General features: G+C 46.7%; 2 protein-coding genes across 5 annotated transcripts; one reads left to right on the forward strand and one right to left on the reverse strand.

Moving 5' to 3' along the window:
- Positions 1-60: 60 nt before the first annotated feature.
- LOC122389847 (glycine receptor subunit alpha-4-like) lies at positions 61-10,052 on the forward strand. Its single transcript, XM_043382293.1, has 4 exons — positions 61-188; positions 2,512-2,713; positions 3,261-3,468; positions 9,310-10,052. The coding sequence occupies exons 1-4, from the start codon at positions 62-64 to the stop codon at positions 9,478-9,480; spliced, it is 708 nt and encodes a 235-aa protein (XP_043238228.1). The 5' UTR covers position 61; the 3' UTR covers positions 9,481-10,052.
- Positions 10,053-13,370: 3,318 nt separating this feature from the next.
- On the reverse strand, positions 13,371-21,812 carry LOC122389848 (solute carrier family 22 member 5-like). Of its 4 annotated transcripts, none has more exons than XM_043382295.1 (13): positions 21,654-21,812; positions 21,101-21,273; positions 20,500-20,725; positions 20,085-20,188; positions 18,271-18,425; positions 17,824-17,992; positions 17,242-17,362; positions 15,965-16,077; positions 15,385-15,519; positions 15,039-15,121; positions 14,667-14,851; positions 14,144-14,280; positions 13,371-13,818 (listed from the first exon to the last, which is right to left on the reverse strand). In XM_043382295.1, exons 2-13 carry the CDS (start codon positions 21,241-21,243, stop codon positions 13,674-13,676), a joined length of 1,716 nt encoding a protein of 571 aa, XP_043238230.1. In that variant the 5' UTR covers positions 21,244-21,273; positions 21,654-21,812; the 3' UTR covers positions 13,371-13,673. The 4 variants fall into 4 exon arrangements, with proteins under 4 accessions (XP_043238230.1, XP_043238232.1, XP_043238229.1 ...); XM_043382297.1 differs by having other exon boundaries at positions 14,667-14,848; positions 21,616-21,812; XM_043382294.1 differs by having other exon boundaries at positions 21,616-21,781.
- Positions 21,813-22,524: the final 712 nt, after the last annotated feature.

The following is a 22,524-nucleotide window of genomic DNA, read 5'->3' on the forward strand; positions in this document are numbered from 1 at the left end:
CGCTGGCCAACATGGCTTACCTTTGACCTATACTGTTTCAGACGGTAGTGAGCATGAATACATGGAGTACAGGTGGTCTCCCCCGCATACAATGCTGTTCTCTAAGGATACTATGGAGCTCCAGACGTACTACATATCTGTAGCGCGGTCCGGCCCCGAGCTGGGCTGCTCCTCAGCTGGCGGCCAGCGTGAGAAAGGGAAACTGAAAGTGAAGGGATGACGGTTGGAGGACAGAGGGTTCAATCATAGACCACTATATATCTGGACTGTGCACGGAAATTAGGGCCCTGCCATTAGGGCCCTAACTTTCGAAGGTCGTCACAGCCAACTTATTCGCCATATGATGATGTGCTTTGGGAAACATCACCACTAGTCAATTTGTAATCTGAGTTATATCTTACATTGAGGAAAAAAATATATAATATTAGCGCAATCATCGAAAAAAGAAGGGCATTTTCTGCCCATTTCTTCCATGATTTAACATGGTGTGGATGATGGTTCCCAGCTAATTTTCACGAGAATTAGCAAATTTTCACAGACATGTAGCGAAGATTTTTGCAAGATTATTGTTGTTTGTTGTTTATCATTGACATGCGGGATAGTTCTCTTTTGTCTTTAAATAAAATGAAACCTTTTAATGCATACATGCCACTGAAATACAGTAAAATGTGCCGCTAGTGATAATCACTTCAGAATATCCTATGAACAGAACAGGGAGTGAGCATATTCAAAGAGCCAAGACAGTGCATGCAACAATGTCAGTTTTCCGGTTCCTGGCTAAGGCATCAATATGAAGTCAATTACTATATGCCCTAAAGCTGAAAATGTCTTGGAATTCTGACCACTGGGCTCCCTGTGAGTTTTATTACATGCTGTGACGCTGGCCGAGACCGAAAAATTGAGCAGAAGACAACTGTAAGGAGAGGTGGCGGATCCGTTTCCAGACTGGCGGCTCCTATAATATCAGTCACAAGTGAAGCCCAAAACTAGCTAAAGTCTTGCAATTTGGTCAAGTGATGGTCACATATGTTATGGCTTGCGGAGAGCTGGCGTGCCCACATCAGCAATCTGTGTTCCGCTCCTGCATGCAAGCAATGGGTCCTGCTCTGGTAACAGCTGCCGAGTCGCTCTCTCTTCGGCACACGTATAGCTTCAAACGTGTGTTTCAAGACAGCGCGACTACCATTGTAAAGGAAAACGATAACTTTCTTCACATTGCTCGCTGAGGGAGTCACACTGTCGAGAAGCACCTCAAGTTACAACGCTACGACCTGCATTCCTTCAACACATTGATGTGTATAGTTGAGCGAAAAACAAACATTGCAATTCATGGAGACAATATGGACAGTATACCGTCACTCAACACCAGCGATGCGCGAACAGAGCTTCATGAAATAAGAAAGCTTCATGAAAATGAGAAAGGTTGAGCCGCAGGACGTAAACACAATGCAACATTCCTGGGATCAGTTTGTCTATGCAATCAATAACTACGATCCTATTCGTCGATGTGTAAGATACCTACATGGCTGAGAATTTCAGATGTGGATTTACAATTCGAATAGTAACTAAAGGCAAATGTAGCACAAGAACTATAAGAAAGTGCATTCCTAAGTGCGAAGCTCTGCTGCAGTGTCCAGTGAACCGAGATCTCGTGACTCCGTCTAAATCTCGAATCTCGATCGCCATCACCCGCTGCAAAATGCGGCCACCGTCACTGACAACGGTGTTCAAAAGTCCCCTTCTCTCGAGAGGGACAGATGACAGAACCCGTCTGTCCCTATGCTGAGCATGAAATCGGCCTCAGTGGAAGCAGGGAACAGTTGTGGCCCAGCAGGTCACCTCGGACGGTCTCGCTAAAAACGCAGCACCGGCAGCTTTGTTATTTACCCATAGGAATCTTCGTAATTCCGTGGCGCAGATCGTGTGGGCTTTCAAAGCATTGAGCCGGGTGCGTGTCTGATTTAGACAGGCAAATTAATCTGCAGTGTGTCCAATATGTCGTCAGACTGTCTCTTGTCAAAAACGACCGATCACGGATTGTTCCTGTCTATTGATGCTTTGAACTTAATACAGTGTGATATACCTGTCTATAAGTGCTTTTATTTATTTATCGTGTTAAAAATCATGCTATAAATTATACATTTATTAAAATATACATCACATTTAAGAAGTTACTTTCATTTAAATGGGCTTACTAGAGCGTCAATACACAATTCCGCGTGCTACGTCGAATTTCCCAGCAGGGCCCTAATAGCAGTCGGCAAAATCCGTGCACAGTCCAGATATATAGTGGTCTATGGTTCAATACATAAAATGGGAGCATGAGTATAGCCTAACGGAATGTTATGCACTACATGCAATACAAAGAAAGAACAGTGTAATTAAATGCAAAGACATGAAATCCGTATGCATTTCGGCGTCCTAAAACTTTGTGCTTAGTTTTGTGCATTACTTGTTTGACATCTGAGACACACATGCCTCACTGTACCGTTGCCCCCTGGCTTCCGGCAGAGTTCTGCTACTCGAACGTAGTGGTGAACGTGACGATGCAGCGCCGCAAGAGCTTGTTCGTGTGGCACATCTTCGTGCCGTGCATCCTGCTGGTAGCCACCTCGTGGCTGAGCATGCTGCTGCCGCCCGACATCATCCCCGGCCGGATGGTGCTCTGCATCACATCCATGCTCGCCATGCTGACCCTCTTCACGTCCAGTCTGTGAGTCAAACGGACTGGCCTATTGTCCAGTCTGTTAGTCAAACGGACAAACTTCTCGTCTAGCCCACAAATGCAGCGGACAGGCTTCTTGTTAGGTCTGTGACTGAAACAGACTAGACTTATTGTTCAGTGTGGGCGTGGGTTGTGTCAGACTTAGCGTCCAGGATGTGTGTGGGTGGCCGTACGGACTTCACGCCGTATTGACGAGCGCTGACATCGGCGCTGCATTGTGGTCATGTGGCGCTGTTCGCACGGGGCTTTGTTCATGGCGAATGCCGCTGAAGTGGGCACTGGAACAGCGGCCCGGCTATCTGATGACCTCCAGCACGGCAGGTTCGTTGCGTGCCCCATTAGCCGTGGCGCCGCATTTGAACAGGACGCCACACCGCCCAAGCGGATATTTACATGAACCGTGCATTAACCTCGGACACTTGCCAATCGATTTCCGTGCATAATAGCGAGTTGCGCGAATGAGGGCATGGAGCACTGCACTTAGTTGGCAGGACGTCACACTCTGCTGACACCGCCGTCTGTCTCCCGTCTCCAGGAAGACGATGGGCGTCTCGTACCTGCGTGCCAGCGACGTGTGGTACGTGGCCTGTCTGCTGTTCGACTTCCTCATCATCCTCGAGTACTCGGTGCTGCTGTGGCTGCAGCGCCGCCGCGAGGAGGGCGAGGCCAAGTGGGGCCAGGTGCAGCCCTTCCCGGCCACCGACGGCACCAAGCTGGTGCGACCCAGCCCCGTCAAACCAAAGGTCAGATTCAAGGGACAGGGTCACTGGTCAGGGTCGCCACCGACTCTGGGTTCAAGGTCAATGGTCATTGGGAGGTATGGTTGCGAGCTGTGCCACCGAGCCTGCTGTCAAAGCTTCGCCTTTCCTATTTCTGTCGTTACAGTTACCATCCGACTTGTCACCTTGAATTTGTAATTTCAGTGCAGCAGCTTTGTTCTCTGTCACAAAATTAGAGCCATTTCCGACGAAATTTCCCAGTTCGCACGCACACGAGGTCACGGTTGCTCCTTTGTCGTCACCAAATGCAGACAACTCATGACAAACGAGCATGTATGCTCAAGCGCTTGCACGCACGCACTACTGCTAGCCTTGGCTCACTCAAATGCAGAAGAAGTTGCACGCATGACAATGTTACCATTTGGGACTTAGCTGCCGCTGTTGGGAAGTTGGAGGGACATAGACGTCAACGGTCCGGTTAATGCCTTTCACAAGGCACTGACGAGTAGAATATTATATCGATCGATCGATACATCAGCTCCGGTTGGCTTTACGTAAGAGTTTGATGATGTTGTCTGGTGTTTACAACCCTCTCATGCATACCGCCGTTGTATGTAGGTAGTTACCAAGTCTAGGACAGCACACCACGAATTCCCAGTGGTGCAGGGCCATTACTATGGGTTGTGCGCGATTGTAAGGCACCATTATCTCCCAAATGACCGGACCCGGACTGCAGTATACTGCAATGGCTCGTTTGTCCGAAGTGTGCATTGCAAGCAGAGCTGTCATAGGAACATAACCGTTTTATGGTTCTTTATGGTTTGTAAGGAATGATTGGACTTTCACGAGCCATTTAAATATGGATAAGCTGCCATGGGGTTTCTGTTTCTTTGTATCTAGGTGCTGTTATGGCGGTAAGCAAGGATTCGGCATTTTGATATTTATTTCCGGCCCCGTCCTTCATCGAAGTGTAAGATAGCTATGTTACGCGAAACAAATGCAACAACACCTTCCCTTTCAATATTTTTCTCTAGCGTTCTAGTTCAGCTTATAATTTGTAACTTGATTCAATGGGAATAGGTCATAACCTCCACTGTTGTCTTCACTTTGACTTTTCAAATCAAAGTGGCTATACAGTTGTTATATTGCTGGAACAAGTCTTTCAGAGTCCGTGAAGCAGTTCTCATAGCTACAACACCCAATTGAGTTGTAAAAAAAAAGTTATCCGAAAATTTGAACGTTTCGGAAACTGTGACTTCCATTTACGGTCTGCTATCAACCTGAGTGTGGCCTCACGACGATCCTTGTTTGCATATGAGTAGCGTAATGTCGTTCGTATTTGGGTGCGATGAGTGATGACCCACATTAGAGGTCTGTAATGGTTATGCATTTTTTTTTTAGTTTTAACCTTCGCCCCAGTGGGGGGGGGGGGGCATATGTTACCACCCTGTCGCGTTTTTTGCGTGTGAATAAAAAATCGCGGCGCGTAGCGCCCCGGCGCTTGGGGTAGCTTTTGGTAAATCAATTTTGGACAATGTGTGAAATTTTTGACCCCAGGTCATGTCAGGTCAGGTCATCAGGTTAACCCTATTAGTGGCAGGCTCCTGGCTACCCCATATTAGTGGCAGGGGGGGCTGTTTACGACCCCCCTTGATATCTCGAGATCTAACCGGCCGATTTTCAAAATTCAAATGGCATTCGATTTGGCTCAACGAGATCTACATTTCTAAAAAAAAAATTAAAAAATGTCAATAGGGGGGGGGGGGTAGAGGGGGGTAAAAACGGGCAAATTGCAGATACATTTTAGACTGTTTATCACGGCCAGGTTTCTGAACCAATCTTAACGCAACTTTTGCCGATCGATAGAGAATGAACCAGGAAATTTACATGGATCCTAAAAATATGCATTTTCAAAAATCATAGGCGGATACAGATCATTGAGATTGGGGGTACACAAAAAGTATAGTAAATAAGGTTTTTGTTGGTACTGTTTCTAAAAAGGGTGGCAATGGTCTTGTTATGTTACAATTTTCTTATGAGAGAACGACTAAAATTGTATTGGTCATGCATAGGCGGTGTCAGGGCACCTATGTTGGGAGGTAAAAAATAACCCCCCTTTTTGGACGCCTGGATCCGCCTATTATAGCAAAAACGTGTCAAAAGAGGATGCACAATAACTTTGTATATGTTATCACATGATACCTTTCATTCACTGTTCGTAAAACTGGTGCAGCATCGTGATCTTCGCCCAAATGACTCACTTCACGAATAGGACCCCCCAATTCCCAGTGCTCTGGAGCCGCCCCTGGTAAAGTTATGAACTTGAAATTTTCAGGGAATGTGCCCAATTTAGTTTTAGGAAAAGTCAGAAAATTTCAGCATCGTAGCTTCAGCGGTTTCGGAGATATTCCCGAAAAACCTGAGGGGTGGATAAAAACAACCCCCTGCCACTAATAGGGTTAAGTTAACTGACCAAGCCTAAAAAAGTTTTCAATCATGTCCAGCCTGCAGTGTTTGTCAGAAAGGTTTTAAGCTTGGTGGATTGCATGCTGTTATGGGCGCCTACAATTTGTATATCTCGGATTTCTTATATCTGTGACCTAAGGTCAGGTCAGTGGCGTGACCTTTCCATTACAAGTCAATGGAGAAAAATGAAAATGCCTCTAGATCCGTGTGTACGCATCGGAACAGTCCAAATATTTCAGAATCACAATGATTTAGTCCACTCGTGATGACCAAGGTGTCATTTTTGCTGATAGCCTCTAGACAGGTCATCCGAGGTCACTTGAGGCTACAAACAGTTTTTTGCCAATAACTCGCGATTGGAAAGAGCTGGAACGCTGGGGATGGTCTCATTGTGTTTGTCTTGTTGAGACGCATCGACTGATATGCAACATGACCTTTTCCGGTAAGGTCATGACCTTGACCTGAGGTCAAATTTTTAAGTTGACCTTTCAAGGTCAAATTATAGTTCATTCGACGCGTCTCGGCGAGGGGAACACGATTCTGGCCATAGAAATGTCGTGGCTTTTTGTAGTCGAAAGTTATTGTCGAAAAACACTTTTCGTAAAAACAGCTATTTTTGGAGTTTTTGCCCTCTGGAGGCTAAACCGTTGACCTGAGGTCAATATTGATAATGACCTTTTCAAAAGAAGAGTTCAAAAGCTATCGTTTGCTCTTCCATGCGTTTTTCTAGTTACCATAGTTCCTGAGATAGCGGCATGTTTTCTGAAAAATATTATGACAATTGGCAAATTTTGACCTTTGATGACCTCTGGTGACCCCAATATTGCTCTAAGGTGAAAAATGACCGAAATACTTTCAAACGTACGCATTGAGAGCTATCGACTGCTTTTTTACCGCGTCTTTTTAGCCCTCTTAGTTTTTGAGTTAGAGGTGGGTGGTAACGTATGCCCCCCTCACTAGGGCGAAGTTGGCTGAGACCGCCACTGGGGCGCGGGTTAATTAGACAGCTCTTCGAAACACTAAAACAGTTGTCTGGATGTTGAGTTTTATTCGATGCCGCCTCCACACGGCGACGAATTCACCGCTCATTTTTCTACAGAAATGTCCTGCTAATTTAAAAATGTGTCTTTCCCATGTGTGGCCTGAGGGAGGGCTATCATAACACCTTTGTAAACCTTTAATGCCACCACCTTTAGGACCATCAATGCATGTGGTAATGAGCCGACCCTGGGGTCGGCTCGATGTCATGTGCAGTACACGATGGGCGGTAATATTTCAGAGCATGTAAACATGGCCCTCGTCAAAACAGCCCAAAGGTCTGTACATATTATGATACTAATCAAGCATGTTGAGCGGAATAGTATTAATTTTATATTATTTCCATGGAATATATTGTGTGTGTGTTGTGTTTATCGTACAGTAGCAGGACGAAACCAATTAGTTTCGTCATATAGAAAAGTGTCTTGACATGAGCATTTGCGTTTTACAAACATGTTTAAAATTAAATAACAAATTTAATTATATAAACCTATAGTGTGTATGTGTAGGATGGTTTTTAGGTACAGTGAATGTTTAACTATTCATATTTTGTATTCGTAGCGGCGATCAACGTGCCTGTATCCGTAAACTGGTGAATGCTCCCGCAGTTTCTGTCTCTGTGTTTTGCGCTTCTTCAGTTTAGTGTCTGTGTTTTTTCTCGCACCCTCAGTCTCGAGCCTATGTGTTTCTGCACTCCTTCAGATTCGCGCCTCTGTGGTTGCGCTCTCTCACTCTCGTGTCTCTGTGCTACACCGCTCTCTCACTCTCGTGTCTGCACATGTCACTCTCATGTGTTTCTGCGCTTCCTCAGTCCCATGGTGCTGTAGCCGTTGCAGCAGTTAGCCGTTTTCACGACGGCCATCTGGTACACATTTGGTGCAGATTAGGTGCAGAGCTGGTCAAATTAGGTTCAGTGTAGCCGTTTTCACGACGGCCATCTGATACACATTTGGTGCACATTTGGTGCAGATTAGGTGCAGAGCTGGTCAAATTAGGTTCAGTGTGTCTCTTAGTAGCTATCAGCTAAGGTTTCACTTGTTGCTTAGGTATATGCCTGCTTTGTCATATTATCAGAGAGTATCATCGATTAAAACACTTAAATAAAGTCATAAAATAAAGATATTTGCTGTAAAAAAGATTGGGTGCCGATTTGGTCAAATTAGGTGCACTCGCCGGATATCCCGTCGTGAAAACAGCTATTATAAAGCTCCCTCAGTCTCGTGTTTTCATGTTATCCCGCTCCGTCAGTCTCTGTCTCTGTGTTTCTGCGCTCCCTCAGTCTGGTGTCTCTATGCTTCACCGCTTCCTGTTAGTCTGGTCATGGTGGCTGGCTGTGTTCCTGCGCTCCCTCAGTCTCGAGTCTATGTGTTTATGTGCTCCCTCAGTCTGGTGCCTTTGTGTTTCTGCGATCCTTCAGTCTCGTAGCGCTGTGTTACACCGCTCCATCAGTCTCGATTCTGCGTTTCTGCGCTACCTCAGTCTCGTGACGCTATGTTACACATTTCCCGAGTTTCGTGTCTCTGTGTTATCCCACTCCCTGAGTCTCGTGTCTCTGTGTTATCCCGCTCCCTCAGTCTCGTGTCTCTGTGTTATCCAGCTCCCTGAGTCTCGTGTCTCTGTGTTATACCGCTCCCTCAGTCTCCTGTCTCTGTGTTATCCCGCTCCCTGAGTCTCGTGTCTCTGTTATACCGCTCCCTCAGTCTCGTGTCTCTGTGTTATACCGCTCCCTCAGTCTCGTGTCTCTGTGTTATACCGCTCCCTCAGTCTCGTGTCTCTGTGTTACACCGCTCCCTGAGTCTCGTGTCTCTGTGTTATCCCGCTCCCTCAGTCTCGTGTCTCTGTGTTATCCAGCTCCCTGAGTCTCGTGTCTCTGTGTTATACCGCTCCCTCAGTCTCCTGTCTCTGTGTTATCCCGCTCCCTGAGTCTCGTGTCTCTGTTATACCGCTCCCTCAGTCTCGTGTCTCTGTGTTATACCGCTCCCTCAGTCTCGTGTCTCTGTGTTATACCGCTCCCTCAGTCTCGTGTCTCTGTGTTACACCGCTCCCTGAGTCTCGTGTCTCTGTGTCATACCGCTCCCTCAGTCTCGTGTCTCTGTGATATCCCGCTCCCTCAGTCTCGTGTCTCTGTCTTATCCCGCTCCCTGAGTCTCGTGTCTCTGTGCAATACCGCTCCCTCAATCTCGTGTCTGTGTGTTGTACCGCTCCCTCAGTTTCGTGTCTGTGTGTTGTACCGCTCCCTCAGTCTCGTGTCTCTGTGTTATCCCGCTCCCTCAGTTTCGTGTCTGTGTGTTGTACCGCTCCCTCAGTCTCGTGTCTCTGTGTTATCCCGCTCCCTCAGTCTCCTGTCTCGTGTGTCCGCAGACGTCGAAGCGGGAGACGCGCCAGTCGGCTCGGAGTCTGTGGGAGGACCTCCAGGAGCCATCGTACATGGACGAGATCAGTCGCTGGGTGCTGGCCGTCTTCTTCATCATATTTACCATCATCTTCTGGAGCTACTACGCCGCCTCGAAAAGGGAACACAGTGAGCAGTGAGAGCGACTGGCTATGCCAAGTATTTGGAAACACAAGGACAGTATGAAGGCTCTATCGTATTTTCAGCTGCCTGCTTGTCATGCTGATTCGTGATACTATGTAATATGGCTTTAGTGGCTTGCCTTTAAATGGATCTCAATTGTAATGTGCTATGCATATGATTATTCCATGATTGAGAGATAACCGTGTGTGCTCGCTCATGGTATAAAATTGTTTCACCAGTACTACCCTCATGATTCATTCTACATATTTAAATCCAGTTTTAGGCAGTATCAGTGAAGTATCAGTGTACTTTCATATGCCATTAATTTTTTGACTGTATCAAAAATGTATGTATTTATGAAATGTCAGAAAAATATTCTGCCATTGCCATGATGTTGTGTATAGCTGTCTTTACATGCCAACCCATCGTGCGTTTTATCAGTGCACCATTCAGGTGCTTAAGAGCAGGCATGCATGCCTCGTGCTGTTACTGCACACAGTTATATTCGTGTTAACAGTAAACTGCCACCTCTAAAGAGTTCGTTCTTTGTACTATCCAAGTTTAGATAATAAATTCCATCAGCATTTTAGCATGCGATTATAAATCTGAAAATTGTTGTTTATAGTCGCCTTGTTGTCACAAATCGATATAAAACCAGTAAAACGCCTTTTGGGCGAAGAACGAGCGAGCGAGATAGTGAGCCCTGCACGTGCGGAAGGGCGAGAGGGTACTTCCAACGGGCTTGCGCAAAGCACCCTTCTAACCGGTCGCTAGCGGTGTACCAAATTTGAACGCAATCGGCCCAGCCGTTCCTGAGATCTGGAAGCGGCATTCTGCACGTGCGCACGTGCAAACGGGGTCCAAACTGACTTTTGCACGGCACCCTACTAACCGGTCTCCAACCATGTACCAAATTTGAGCGCAATCGGCCCAGCCGTTCTCGAGATCTGGAAGCGCCCCCTGCACGTGCGCACGTGCAGTAGCACCTTAACCGCAACACATGAGAATGCACTGCCTGGTGGGTGCCTACCTGTATGCCAAGTTTCAGCGAAATCGCCCCAGTAATTACCGAGTTATTAAAATGGGAACAAATTTGACACCTCTTATTGTTGTATTTTGCACGTGCACTGGGGGTGACCCACATGCATGGAGAGTATCCTATTTTTGGTAGAAAGGATGTAGCTACCCTATAAAAATTACCGCAAGTCAATCGCTAAGCGGCTGCTGAGATATGGGCCTCTCAAAATCACTACTTTTGCAAAACAGCTTGAACACCCTTGACTTTTCACGTGGCACGTGACACGACGGTCACTGAGATGTATCAAAAGTAGTCAATTACGGGGTAGAAGGGATGGGGCTACCCAGCAAAAAAGACCGCAGGCCAATCGGTCCAGCGGTTGCTGAGATATAAGCCTCTCAAAAGCGTTACAGGCCGGGCCGGGCCGGGCCGGGCCGGGCCGCTCATACTGAGATTTTTCCGTTATATTGAAAAGACTCGCTTCGCTCGCTGCGCTCGCTCGCTCGTAATAAGGCTTGAAGATCTCGTTCTAGCACGTAGTGGCAGTACTGGACCCATTTGCAGGAGCATCCGTACTACAATGGTGCAATTAAGGAGTGTAATGTTCATATCTGCAAATACCTGTGAAATTGAGATCTACATTCAACACGAAACAGGTGTCCGACATGGGACCTTAACGCCATATAGGCACATCGTCAGCCTAATTTCGAACCAGCAGTTGTTACTGCTGGTGTCGACTCAACAACAAGGACATAAAATGTGGCATGGTTATGAAGCTTAGGCCATATATGCAGCTGGAATGGTTAGTATTTCAGGCGTATGCTGCTTCATAACCGATGAGCCCACCCTTTGAAATATGAATTATTAATCTTTTATCGTTACCCATGAAGGTAAATATTTTCAATTGTTTTTTATCAGTGTAAATCAACAAATTGGCGAATGTCCTTTATTTCTACACTTAACTTTCATTTTATTTTTTATACGTTTTTTTTTCACTGATGAAGACCTGTGGTTGATATCTTTGAAAACTATTCAAATCAACGCATCAAAAGCAATATACAAGCTTGGAAAGGCCATCATATTTAAAGTGAATGAGCCTTTCTTTACACTAGAAATAATGCCATCCTCTAGAAAACCCTTGACTTTCAGCTAGTATTGCTATGAAGATTTGTATCATTCCCACGACAGGAAGACCATGTCTGTTTTTTTTTCATGACAGACGCTCTAGCTGCATGGGGTTGCAGTGTTCCAAATCTAAAATGATTATTGAAATTCACAAGTATTGCATTACTGTAATAAGATGCTCGACACTGTAGGACGTGTACACATCTATGTTCGACAGATAGGGGAAGGTGGGGTAAGACGGCCCAGCGGGGCAAGACGGACCACCAGCCCTCCCGGCTGAACCACTGCTGGTATCTACTGCTTTAAGCACTCACTATGTTTGTTTTCCTTCGTAACAATGGCCACCTTGAGCTCATGCTGCTAGGATGCATAGCTTTTGAGTTATTGAGAAAAATGTTGTTTTTCGTCAAACCGATCTTATATAAGAGGTCTACGGGTGATTCAATTACGGCGCCTTTCTTGCATGATTAGTTTCTATTTTGCACTTAACTATGAAGAACAAAGCTATAAACTTAGTTATAGTCACACTTTAGGAAAGGCAAGGTTTTGCAATGTTGGGCTATTTGACATATACGTCATGATAATGACAGAATTTAGATATGGGGCAAGACGGACCACTGTGGTCCATCTTACCCTGTGGTGGTCCATTGTACCCTGCATATGGAAAGTTCTTTTCCAAAACATTGACACAAGTTTAAGTAAGCTAATTTTTCAGGAAGGAGTCTTTGTTGCATGTGAGCCATGCATGCAAGTGCTCAGTTAGCATGCATTCATGCCAAACGACAATTAACACACATGTTCCCAGCTTTTAGCTGCACTTCCATCACACATGAGTAAAGAATAAAGGCTCATTACTTTTTCTTACAAGAGTACAGAGCAGAAGTGTAACACACATGAACGGATAGCAGGCACTGCTGGGTGGTCCGTCTTACCCCACGTTTTTTCTTGTCTGAGTTTTTGACATGTCCCTCTTTAAGAGCATCCACCACCTAAATGTCTTTAATTTGAAATTTAGTCTTTACACATATCAACAGAGGAAGGATTGAGCATTCCGAAGACTATAAATAATATGAATTACGAGAGCAGTGTAGCAAGACATGCGGCCTCAAACCTTAGCTGGTCCGTCTTACCCCACCTTCCCCTACTATAGTTTCGCTTTTGTGACGCTAGAGTTCAGTGCTGTCGACTCTTTAATGCGGTGTGTGACGACCACCTTTGTAGGACGACCCAGCGAGCACACAGTCGCCTTTCGCAGAGCCGCCTGTACGGTAGCGCTCAACAGGTCCACTGTTTCCGCAGCAGACAGTCGCTGCCGCGCTATTGTAGAGCTGAGACGCCGGTGTGTGCCAGCTCGTAATGGGCCCATTGAGAGTGTCGGCAGGCGCGTTTGGTATGTCTATATGACCAGGTCGGACGGCGTGGGGACCTGTAGAGCCGCCGGCAGCCGGCCGTGGCGACAAAGACCGGCAGTTTGTGACCGGTCACGGTGGCTGGGGTCTCGTGAGCAGCCATTGGACGGCGCCCGCTGGCAGGACCGGCGTGCACTGGACCGGGCGCCCAGGGTGCAGTTCTGAGAGGCGCGCATTGACCCAGTGTGGGCGGCCGGTGGCACTGGGGGCGGCCTGTGAAGGGGCGCGGTCCCGGTGGCGTGATGCTCACCGTGACGCAAACATCGAGCGGTGTCTCCCAGTAATTGGTTCGCCGGGCAGTCCAAACACGGCCAGCCGGCCGAACAATGTGGACACTCCGCGCCACGCTGTCATAGTAATTGCTTCGCTCCTGTATTCAGGCGCGACGTGACGAAGGCGGGAATAATTGTGGTGCAATTTGTTAGCACTGGGACCTCTAGGGCGGCACGAGGCGTGCTGCAAACGACTCATTTGCAGACAACGTCCTTATTGAGCCAGCGATGCCTCAGCGAGAACCGCAATAGACCTAACAACACGATTGTTCTTGGCCTAGACAAAGACAAGGGCTCAACCGTCACTGGATGAAGACGTCACAAACAAGGTTCGTGATAAATGAATGCAAGACACTGAATACCAAATTTGTCACTTGGGCCATGTGTCAGACTGTCTTTGAATGTCCTTGGTCGTGGGCGTCTCCTTCCGTGTCTGGCAGCTGTATCTGGGGTCCGTCGAACCCTCTGAGCTGTTCCCGTTTTCTCTGCCGACGGGCCACCAGGCACGGGACTGGTAGCAGCGGCTGGCCCCTGCAATGCATATCACATGGGTCACACATGTGAGTATGGGTTAGAGTGATTCGGATGGGTAAAACTTTTCAATTGCGGATTACTGAATGCGTGGTGTTCTCGCAAGGAATATCGTAAGATATGGATGCATGATTAAATGAATGTTTTCGCAAATCAAATGTTAGATACATGTTAATGTTACATCAAATATACCTATCTCTTGCTCTAACGGCATATCGAGAAAAATGAGAAATGAACACCGGATGCAGTTGTGCAGCCGCTTTCGCGCATTATACACTACTCACTGTGGGCGTCCGGGCTCTGACGTTTTCAGGCTGTCACTCACCTTCCGAACTGGATGGCCTCGTCGATACTGGTCGGCAGGTCCTGACCACTGGTCTCCGGCAGCAGCATGGTCAGTCCAGCAGACACCAGACCGGCTACGCCAAATATACACATAGGAAGGGTAGTGTCGCCCTGACCCTGCAAAAACGAAAAACACGGCCAAATGGTGTGAGTGCCTAAAGCCACTATCAGCAATCTCGCCCATACATATGTGACTTTTCCGCTCCATATAACTGTTGACTTACATCAATGAGCTCGCTCACGATTAATCAGAAAATAATATAGAAACTTTAAAAGCACGACGTTGCATAACAGCCAAAAATTCAGCCAAAATTAAGCGCGGGTTTCATTTAAGCATTGATGGTATCATCTTATTAATTTAGTTGCACGTTTTCATGCCACAAACTTTGGCGTGGTTTCATTCCTGGCCTTTAAATGTTTCAGTTATCAGACATCCATGTACAAAATATTCAATTTAATATCCTCCATGGTTATCATTATTTATAAATTCACTGTAAACTTACCAGGTCGGCGATGAAGGGAGCCAGGATGGAGCCGACCCGGCCCGTCGCCGAGGCCACGCCCACCCCGAGCGCGCGCAGGGAGTCGGGGTACAGCTCCGCCGTGTAAACGTAGGCCAGTGAGAAGGCCCCCGAGGCGCCGAACTTGCCCAGCAGAGCCAGTGTGGTGGTCAGCCACTCCAACTCTGCTGACATGAACCGGTGGCGAACCATGATCCTCAGATCATGCCTAGGGTGGATTTTTGAATGCCAATCTACCTAAATCATTTACAAATATGACTAAATATGAACGTTCCTGCAGAGACAGAGCACCCTACCTAGCACCAACAAGTCCTGTCACCGACCTGCACAGGCCCGGGCATGGGGCCCACTCACCATTGCTCGTTATGAGTCCGGCGCCGATTGTCCCCAGGCCGCTCAGCACAAACGAGGAGACAAACATCAGCTTACGACCGAGACTGGCGGCGAGACGGGTAGTTTGTCGGCCGAATGTCGGCGGGTTAGCACGACAGGTGAATGTCGGCTGTGGTTTAGCAAGGCAAGAACGGCACCAAAATAATATGAAAGCTAAAGCATATATACAAATTCATTGTCAAGATTTTCACAGCTAGACTGATGCATGATAAGACAATTGATGACTGTTATGAAGTTATGATGTTTTTATTTTAGACATGTTTTAGGCCATCAGTCATTAGTGGACAGGGACACTAAACCGACTCACGGGTTGATGAATAGTGAGCAGACTATGTAGGCGGGTATTTCAATGAGCATGGTCAGGATGAAGTTGAGGTAGACGTCGCCAGCCAGGTCGGTGGACACCAGACCTACTCCGTAGTACACCATGGCCACGACCGCCCTATCCGAACCGACACAACAGAAACATCATCTATTGTGAATGTCCAGCAACACAACACACACACAGTTTGTCAGAGCACCATGACAACGGCTCCGCTGCCCTTAGTGCAGTCGTTAGGCCCCGCCACTCTCGAGGTGTTGATTCTTGTGACAAGTTCATGGTTACACGAACGTGGTGACAGCTTCATTCTACAGAACATCGCTATGTCGCGGGGAATTGCCTTTTCAAATAAATGCAGCGAAGCATCACGGTGCACGATGTCGTTGTCGAACACGCACCAACTATCCCTTCGACATTGTTTGTGCTGTCAGCCCTGCACGATATCAGCTTTCCTGGTACACACAAAGGAATCGGATTACCTATGGGCGCTACCGTTTGCCGGATTTGGATTGCTGCCCAGAATTACATCGTCCAGTGACTGAAAATTACCATTACGAGTAATTACCATTGCACAGAGAGAATACAGGCCCGTTTGAGCAGAACTGGCGATTTCAGCACCCTCATGAAGTCAGCCGACGTACCAGAAGGGCGACTGGTGGCGGTTTCGACCTTACTTTCCTGAAAGACAAGCGATCAGATTCAAAACTTGGAGGTTTGTAAATGGATCCCTTATGATGTTTTACGTTCAAAAGCCAAGCATCGGACCTAGCAACGATGTAGGCACTTATATATAAAGCTGCGAACCTACGCAGCATCTCCCCGTATCAGGGCTGACACTGATCTGGCTACGCTGCCACTGACGACACTTGCCCTCACTGGCATGGGTGACACCTACGCATAGAACTGTCGTAGCCGACACCTTATACGGCAGCTCTCTGGTCCAACGCCTCAACTGGAACTAGCATTTGTGCGCATAGGCGGCGGAACGGGGAGGGCACTGGGGCACCGTGTCCCCTTTGATTTTGGCATTTTAACATTAGCCCTATGGGCGTTGCATGGAAAGAATGAGACCAAAAGTCGACAGTGCCCCCTCCCGCCCCCCCTTGAAGGTGTTCCGCCGCTACTGTTTGTGCGATATGGCAATAGGGCATGTAACAACACAAAAATTAACAGACTGCAATTCAAGTAACAGATTAACACAATAATTGTTTTGTCCTAGTAAACGCTTGCGTGTTTATCTTGGTTTTTTGATAACGCCAAAGTTAACTGTTCTGCTAATCAAGTTCATCAGCGGGCTGCACGTACGGACATAACAAATTGGAAGCCGCTAGCAAACGCTTTCGTAAGCGGTCTGCGCAGTTCAAACAATGAAATGTAGCTTGCTTAAAGCTATTTATGGTGTCAAATATGATTGACTGCAATGGCCTTTCTGCAAGCCTCCATTGTAGTTATGCTAATTTAACTTGAGAGAAAAGTTTGCTAAGCAATACATATTCCTAATTCCTTGCACTTTTGGTTGGCGGCGATTAGATCAATAGCATGCACATCGACTGAAAACAATGTGGTGCATGCATTATTATGCTGATGATTTTCAACTTGCCCGTATAAGAGAAGGGTGAATAAAAACGATGTAAAACCAATGCAAAACAAGGAGGGGGCTCTGTAGAGGCCCCCATCCCAGTCACTCGCGTTATGGAATAGTCATCCTCATAGCCAATCTAAATAGTCAATAGTCAGTCCAGTCATCCTCGGGCCTGGCTATACCTTGTCCTATACACTGGCATCACAAATAAGTTCACGATGAATTGGGAGATAAATCACTTATCTTTCATTTTGAAATACCTGTGCTACAAGATCTTCCGGGAAATCGGTTTTATTCCACCTGGCGATGTTCCTCAGGACGTCTTCAGCCTTCTGTGGCTGGCTGACCGTCAAAAGCCATCGAGGGGACTCTGGGAAAAAGCTGAAAACATGAAATGTAGATATTTTAGTCTTAAACTGATGCCTATAAGCTACATCATTTTGCATATCACCCACCGCAAGTCCGCTCTTTCAGTTATGCATGCTTCCGAGCGTTCCATTCGAGGTGTCTGTTTTGATATGACTGCAAGCAACTGGATATTTGTAGCATCTGATTCACATCATCCTTCAAAAATTGAACCTCAAAAGCAAGCAGGTGAAATAATGTTACAAGTGGGATACAGATATGACGTTGGCCTCATCGTGCCCGGCACCTTTCATATCAAATCGCAAATGACTCGTAAGTACTTTTTATAGTTTCGTACTACAAGTAGCTCAATCACTCTTTTTTATCTAGCCAATAAACATCATACGTCTCACGCATTATAGGCCATGGCAAATATGCAATGCATTTCAATACTAAAGGCGATGCCTTCTTCCTTCTGGGCAAATCAAATAACTCACAACCAGTAGGAGCAGAAGACGAGGATCGGTATGGAGAATATGAGCTGCATTGTGCTCCAGTCTTTCTCGAAGATCGGAATGACGCCAGCCAGCGCCTCGCCGATGGCGAAGAAGGCGTTCATCATGATGCCGCAGGCCGCCCTCATTTCGACGGATGTTATCTCAGTGCCTGAACACATAAGAGAGTGAGGAATGAAACTGACGATATTGAATACAACGCAGGACTTTGAATCATTGTGAATATTGACAGATCTTTTGGAAAGTTGATGCGGTAATATGTATAATTGCTTTTGACGCATCGTGATGAAAGCAGCCTGAATTCAATGAATTTCGTCGATCCATCGAACTATCTGTTTCATATCATGCTCGTCACATCACCCTATCCTGCCGACTCCAATCGCTCACTCACGCTAAGCGGCCGGCGGTAGGGTGCGGCTGAGAACTCACTGAGGACAAACGGAGCCGCAAACAGCGGGTACTGGAAGACGGCCACGAAGAAGCGCAGCGTGGCGAAGGTGCCGTAGTTGGGGGAGAAGGCGCCGGCCGTGCTGGCCGCGGCCGTCAGAACCACACAGAGCAGCAGCGTGAAGCGGCGTCCGTACCTGACGGGGCGCAGGGCAACGGAGGAAGTGCAGGTGTTCTATGCCACGTGTGATATAAGGTATGGTGGATCTAAGCATTCCTCATTCGGCATTACTTAGAGACTGAAGAGCAGTTATTGCGTCTCAAAATACGTTATTTTGTGCTGAAGACCTCTTGACTATGCCCTTGACGAGTTGACATTGAGTGAATGAAACGCTGCTAATAAGGCTTTGATTGTTCTTTGATAGCGTACATTATCAGAGACCGAAATAGCAGTATGATACATTTATCTTCCTAGCAAACAAGGGCTCTTTCAGATGAGATAATTGCTCCAGAACATGTGCTCTTCGTGGTCCGTGGGACTTCAAAGGACACCCGAACATGAGCAGAGTGTGCATTACGGGAATGCGTCCGTATCTATTCCCATGGCCCATTGTGTAGATCCAACGGATGTCGCAATATTTTGGTACTCAATCTCAGCTGGATACCTTCATATCAGACTTGGAACAGGAAGTTCAACGGCGGCTGTGGCAACAGCTCAACAACTAAGGATGCTGCTGCGCTGATATGTGCCTACATATTGTAATGTAAGTACATTGTGCAATGTGCATTTATGCATAATGTTCAGTGGGCAATGCTTAAAAAACACTTTGCAGTAAGCGATGGGACCCACCCCTCGCCCGCACATGGGGGGGGGGGTGGTTGCCACCCCCCCCAGGCAGTCTTTCTGCTCTGCACTCAACATTTTTAGAGCTAGAAGGCTGATTTTGCGTATAGCTTCTCGTCTATCCTTTCTTGATGTCCACTGAAAATTTCAAGTTTCTGTGATTTTTGGTTTCGGAGATATGACCTTGTTTTTCAGGTCATGCCATGACCCAAATGGCCAATTCTCAACATCTTGCGTTTGCCATGGGCCTTGTGAGCTTTTGACACCCTGATTTCGGCCTTTTTTGCCAGTCTTACCTCCCACCTATCATGGAACATGTTGTTCGACGATGTACAGGGGTCAAGGTCAGGGTCAAGGTCAACCTAGGTCATCTAAGATAATTGCGTTTTAGGCAAGCTGAATTTACTTTTTGTGAAGTTTTTTGACTGCATTTTTGGTAAAAGCTTCTCAGATCATGATTTCATGTGATATGGACCCAAAAACAATCGGTGCACACATCAGTATACACACAGACACACACAGACATACAAACACATATAATTGACCTTGACCTAACTTGACCTGAAATGACCTCAGCAGCAAAATTCTGGTCGGATAGTGTGACAAAGAGGTTCTAGCTGGCTTGGCACCAGAAAACAGCATCGTCATCGGTATTTGATAAGCAGCGCACTTGATATCCAACGGTGACCCAAAACAGCAACATTTTTTAGTTTGACCTGACCTGGAAGGTCAATGACTGACCTGAGAAGGTAAAACTGGGTATCTTTGGATTCGTCTCTTCCCAAAGAATCTTTTTGGTCTTTACTGCTAAGCTCTATCTCCAACAGGAACGAAATGGCGCAGGGGGGGGGGGGTGGCAACCCCCCCCCCCCCCCATGTGCGTTCTAGGATGGGAAAATGGCATGTGCGGGCGAGGGTTAAGTCCACTGAGGGATCAATTGTGCTCACTGGTTCATAGTGGTACATACATACATTGAGTGCGAGAAGATAGGAGGAAAAATAGATAACTAACCGGTCAGCGAGTGCGCCACCCAGCACCGAGCCAACGGCCACGCCGACAAAGTAAAGGCTGTTTTCCAGCGGCCACAGAGTTTCACGGTCACAGACCAAGTTAAACTGAAAACACAATAACGTAGGTTTGTAGACAAGATGTAAATGATACTCTGAGGTCATTAAAATAAACTGCGCTAGTAGTAAGGGTGTATACTGCTTCCAGACATGAGACATAGGTACATAAATTTCGTGATTAGCTAGAGGACGTGATGTTTTCTGCTCTGAGAAAGCTAAGACTAAGAACATCCGGAAAGCGCACCACATCTGAAAAAAGTCAACGGCAAGAAACAACCCCGTTGGATCAGTACTTTCTTGCAACGATTTATTTATGTTTTTGCAGTGGTGAGAGTCGTTTTTTTTTATTAATGCCCCACCTCGGACACCACGGTGCTCTCCATGACGGACTTGTCGTACACCCAACGGGAGCACGACTCGGTCTGGTTGGTGAAGAAGCTGGTGTTGGTGCAGCCCCCGACTGAGGTAGGCCGGTACCTCTGACAGCGGCTCCACGTGTGGTCGGCGTCCGTCGGCGTGGACCAGCGCAGGAACGGCGCGTCGTAGGTGGCATTGCTGGGGTCCTCGCACTCTTCCACCAGACATCTGCATCATGCATGACACGGCGCGGGTGATATGTTTGAAAGACAGGCACTGGATCGTATATGTATATTTGAGCCGGCATGTGTCTCACAGTAATGCATTTCAAATGTATAAACGCGAAACGCTTGCAAGATTTGGCTGGTGAATCACAACCGCTTCCCACTCTTATTACTCTTACTCTTGTCGAATTTCATCACTTTGGCACCTTTCGTAACTACTATCTCGTTAGCGGCACACACTGTACTTTGATGAGCAAATTAATCTCACTGAAAGGTGCGGAGTATGACCAGAACTTTACACAGCATATATGTAAATGAAATACACAGAGTGACCGCAGGGCCCTATCTGTCGGCTGCGTTATGTCAACCGTGCCATCACCTGTGCTCCATGAAGAAGGCCGTCCACGAGTAGGCCAAGGTGACCATGCCGCCGACGATGGACGGCAGGGCGGCCAGCACGTACAACACCTTCTGGTAGCGACCCCAGCCGCCGATCCGCTCCAAAATGGCGTCTACGTCCATTGTGGCTCGCTGCTCGATATATCCAGCAGCCTGGTGTAGGTATGAGAGTCGTTGGAACAGAATATACACGGCTTGTTTTCTTTATGCCTAAATACACTTTGTACATATGAATATGCGTGTATATGGATAGATGCGGCCAAACGTATATCTATTATGTTTGCATGTGTTCGTACCTGTGTTCGTTCTTAGGTACCTATTTCTTAGGTATATAGAAACTTTTTTATATTTAAGACGTTTCCTCTTCGGAAAGATTGAATATATGCTGTGATTATTACTTCAGTTATGCCTTGGTGCATGCATAATCCTTCGTTTATTTTGGATACCTTGACTTTATCGTTTTTTTTTCTAGAACTTTGACGATGTCACACTTACCTATACGTCAGCCCCGGTTCCTTTTGAAAGCCGCTCACCTGAATAAGCCCAAGACTATGGACAGTGCAATATCAAACTGCGCTATACCTATGCTATCCTCTTACACCTAAACAGCTAAGGAGCCTTCCGCCACGGCGGTCAACCGAAGAACACTGACCAAACGCTGTGTCAACAGCGCGGCACCACTTGGCGTTCTCGGCCATGTCTTTGATGTAACCGCAGATAGGAGCCTACGGCATTATCGCGAGAAGTGTGATGAATGAATGGTCGGCTGTAGGTTATGTGTGTATGCAGTCAGTGTGTGCTGTATAAGTACAGGGCTCTTACTGTGTGGCAGGCATTTTTTTTTTGACAAAACCGAGAATAACTCAAAGGTTAGTCCATCGGTAACTCGGAAATCATAATACTAGGATACACGTGGCCTCAACCTTTGAATTGGTCTCATTATCATACATCCTTTCCCACACCTTTTCCGTTTCCGATCCGTTTCCGGTTCGTCTGCAGTCCATTTCCGGTCCGTTTTCTGTCCGAACCCAGCCTTTTTTATCCTGGTCCTTTTCCTATCCGCTTCAGCTCCGTTCTTTATTCGTTTCAGTTCTCTCCGCTCCCTTTCATCTTCGTCTCCGTTCTGTTTCTCGTTTGTATTTGAACAAAATCTTTGTTATTGAAGGGGTTTTATAATTTCTCGCTGTGGTAAATTTGAAAATGTACAATATAGGGGAATTGTACACATGTTGTACAATTCCGATATTGTATGTAGTATTATATTACTGATCTAAGCATTACTATTGGAAGATTGCGTTTCAAAAACAATACTATAGAACTATAAAATAGACAAGCAATATAAGTACCTTTCGCGTGAGTAAATCAATTATTAAGTAGGTATTAGCAGAGCTAAACACTATTGAT

Source organism: Amphibalanus amphitrite, unplaced genomic scaffold, assembly GCF_019059575.1.
Source record: "Amphibalanus amphitrite isolate SeventyFive unplaced genomic scaffold, NRLGWU_Aamphi_draft 000374F_arrow, whole genome shotgun sequence".
NCBI lineage: Eukaryota > Metazoa > Arthropoda > Thecostraca > Balanomorpha > Balanidae > Amphibalanus > Amphibalanus amphitrite.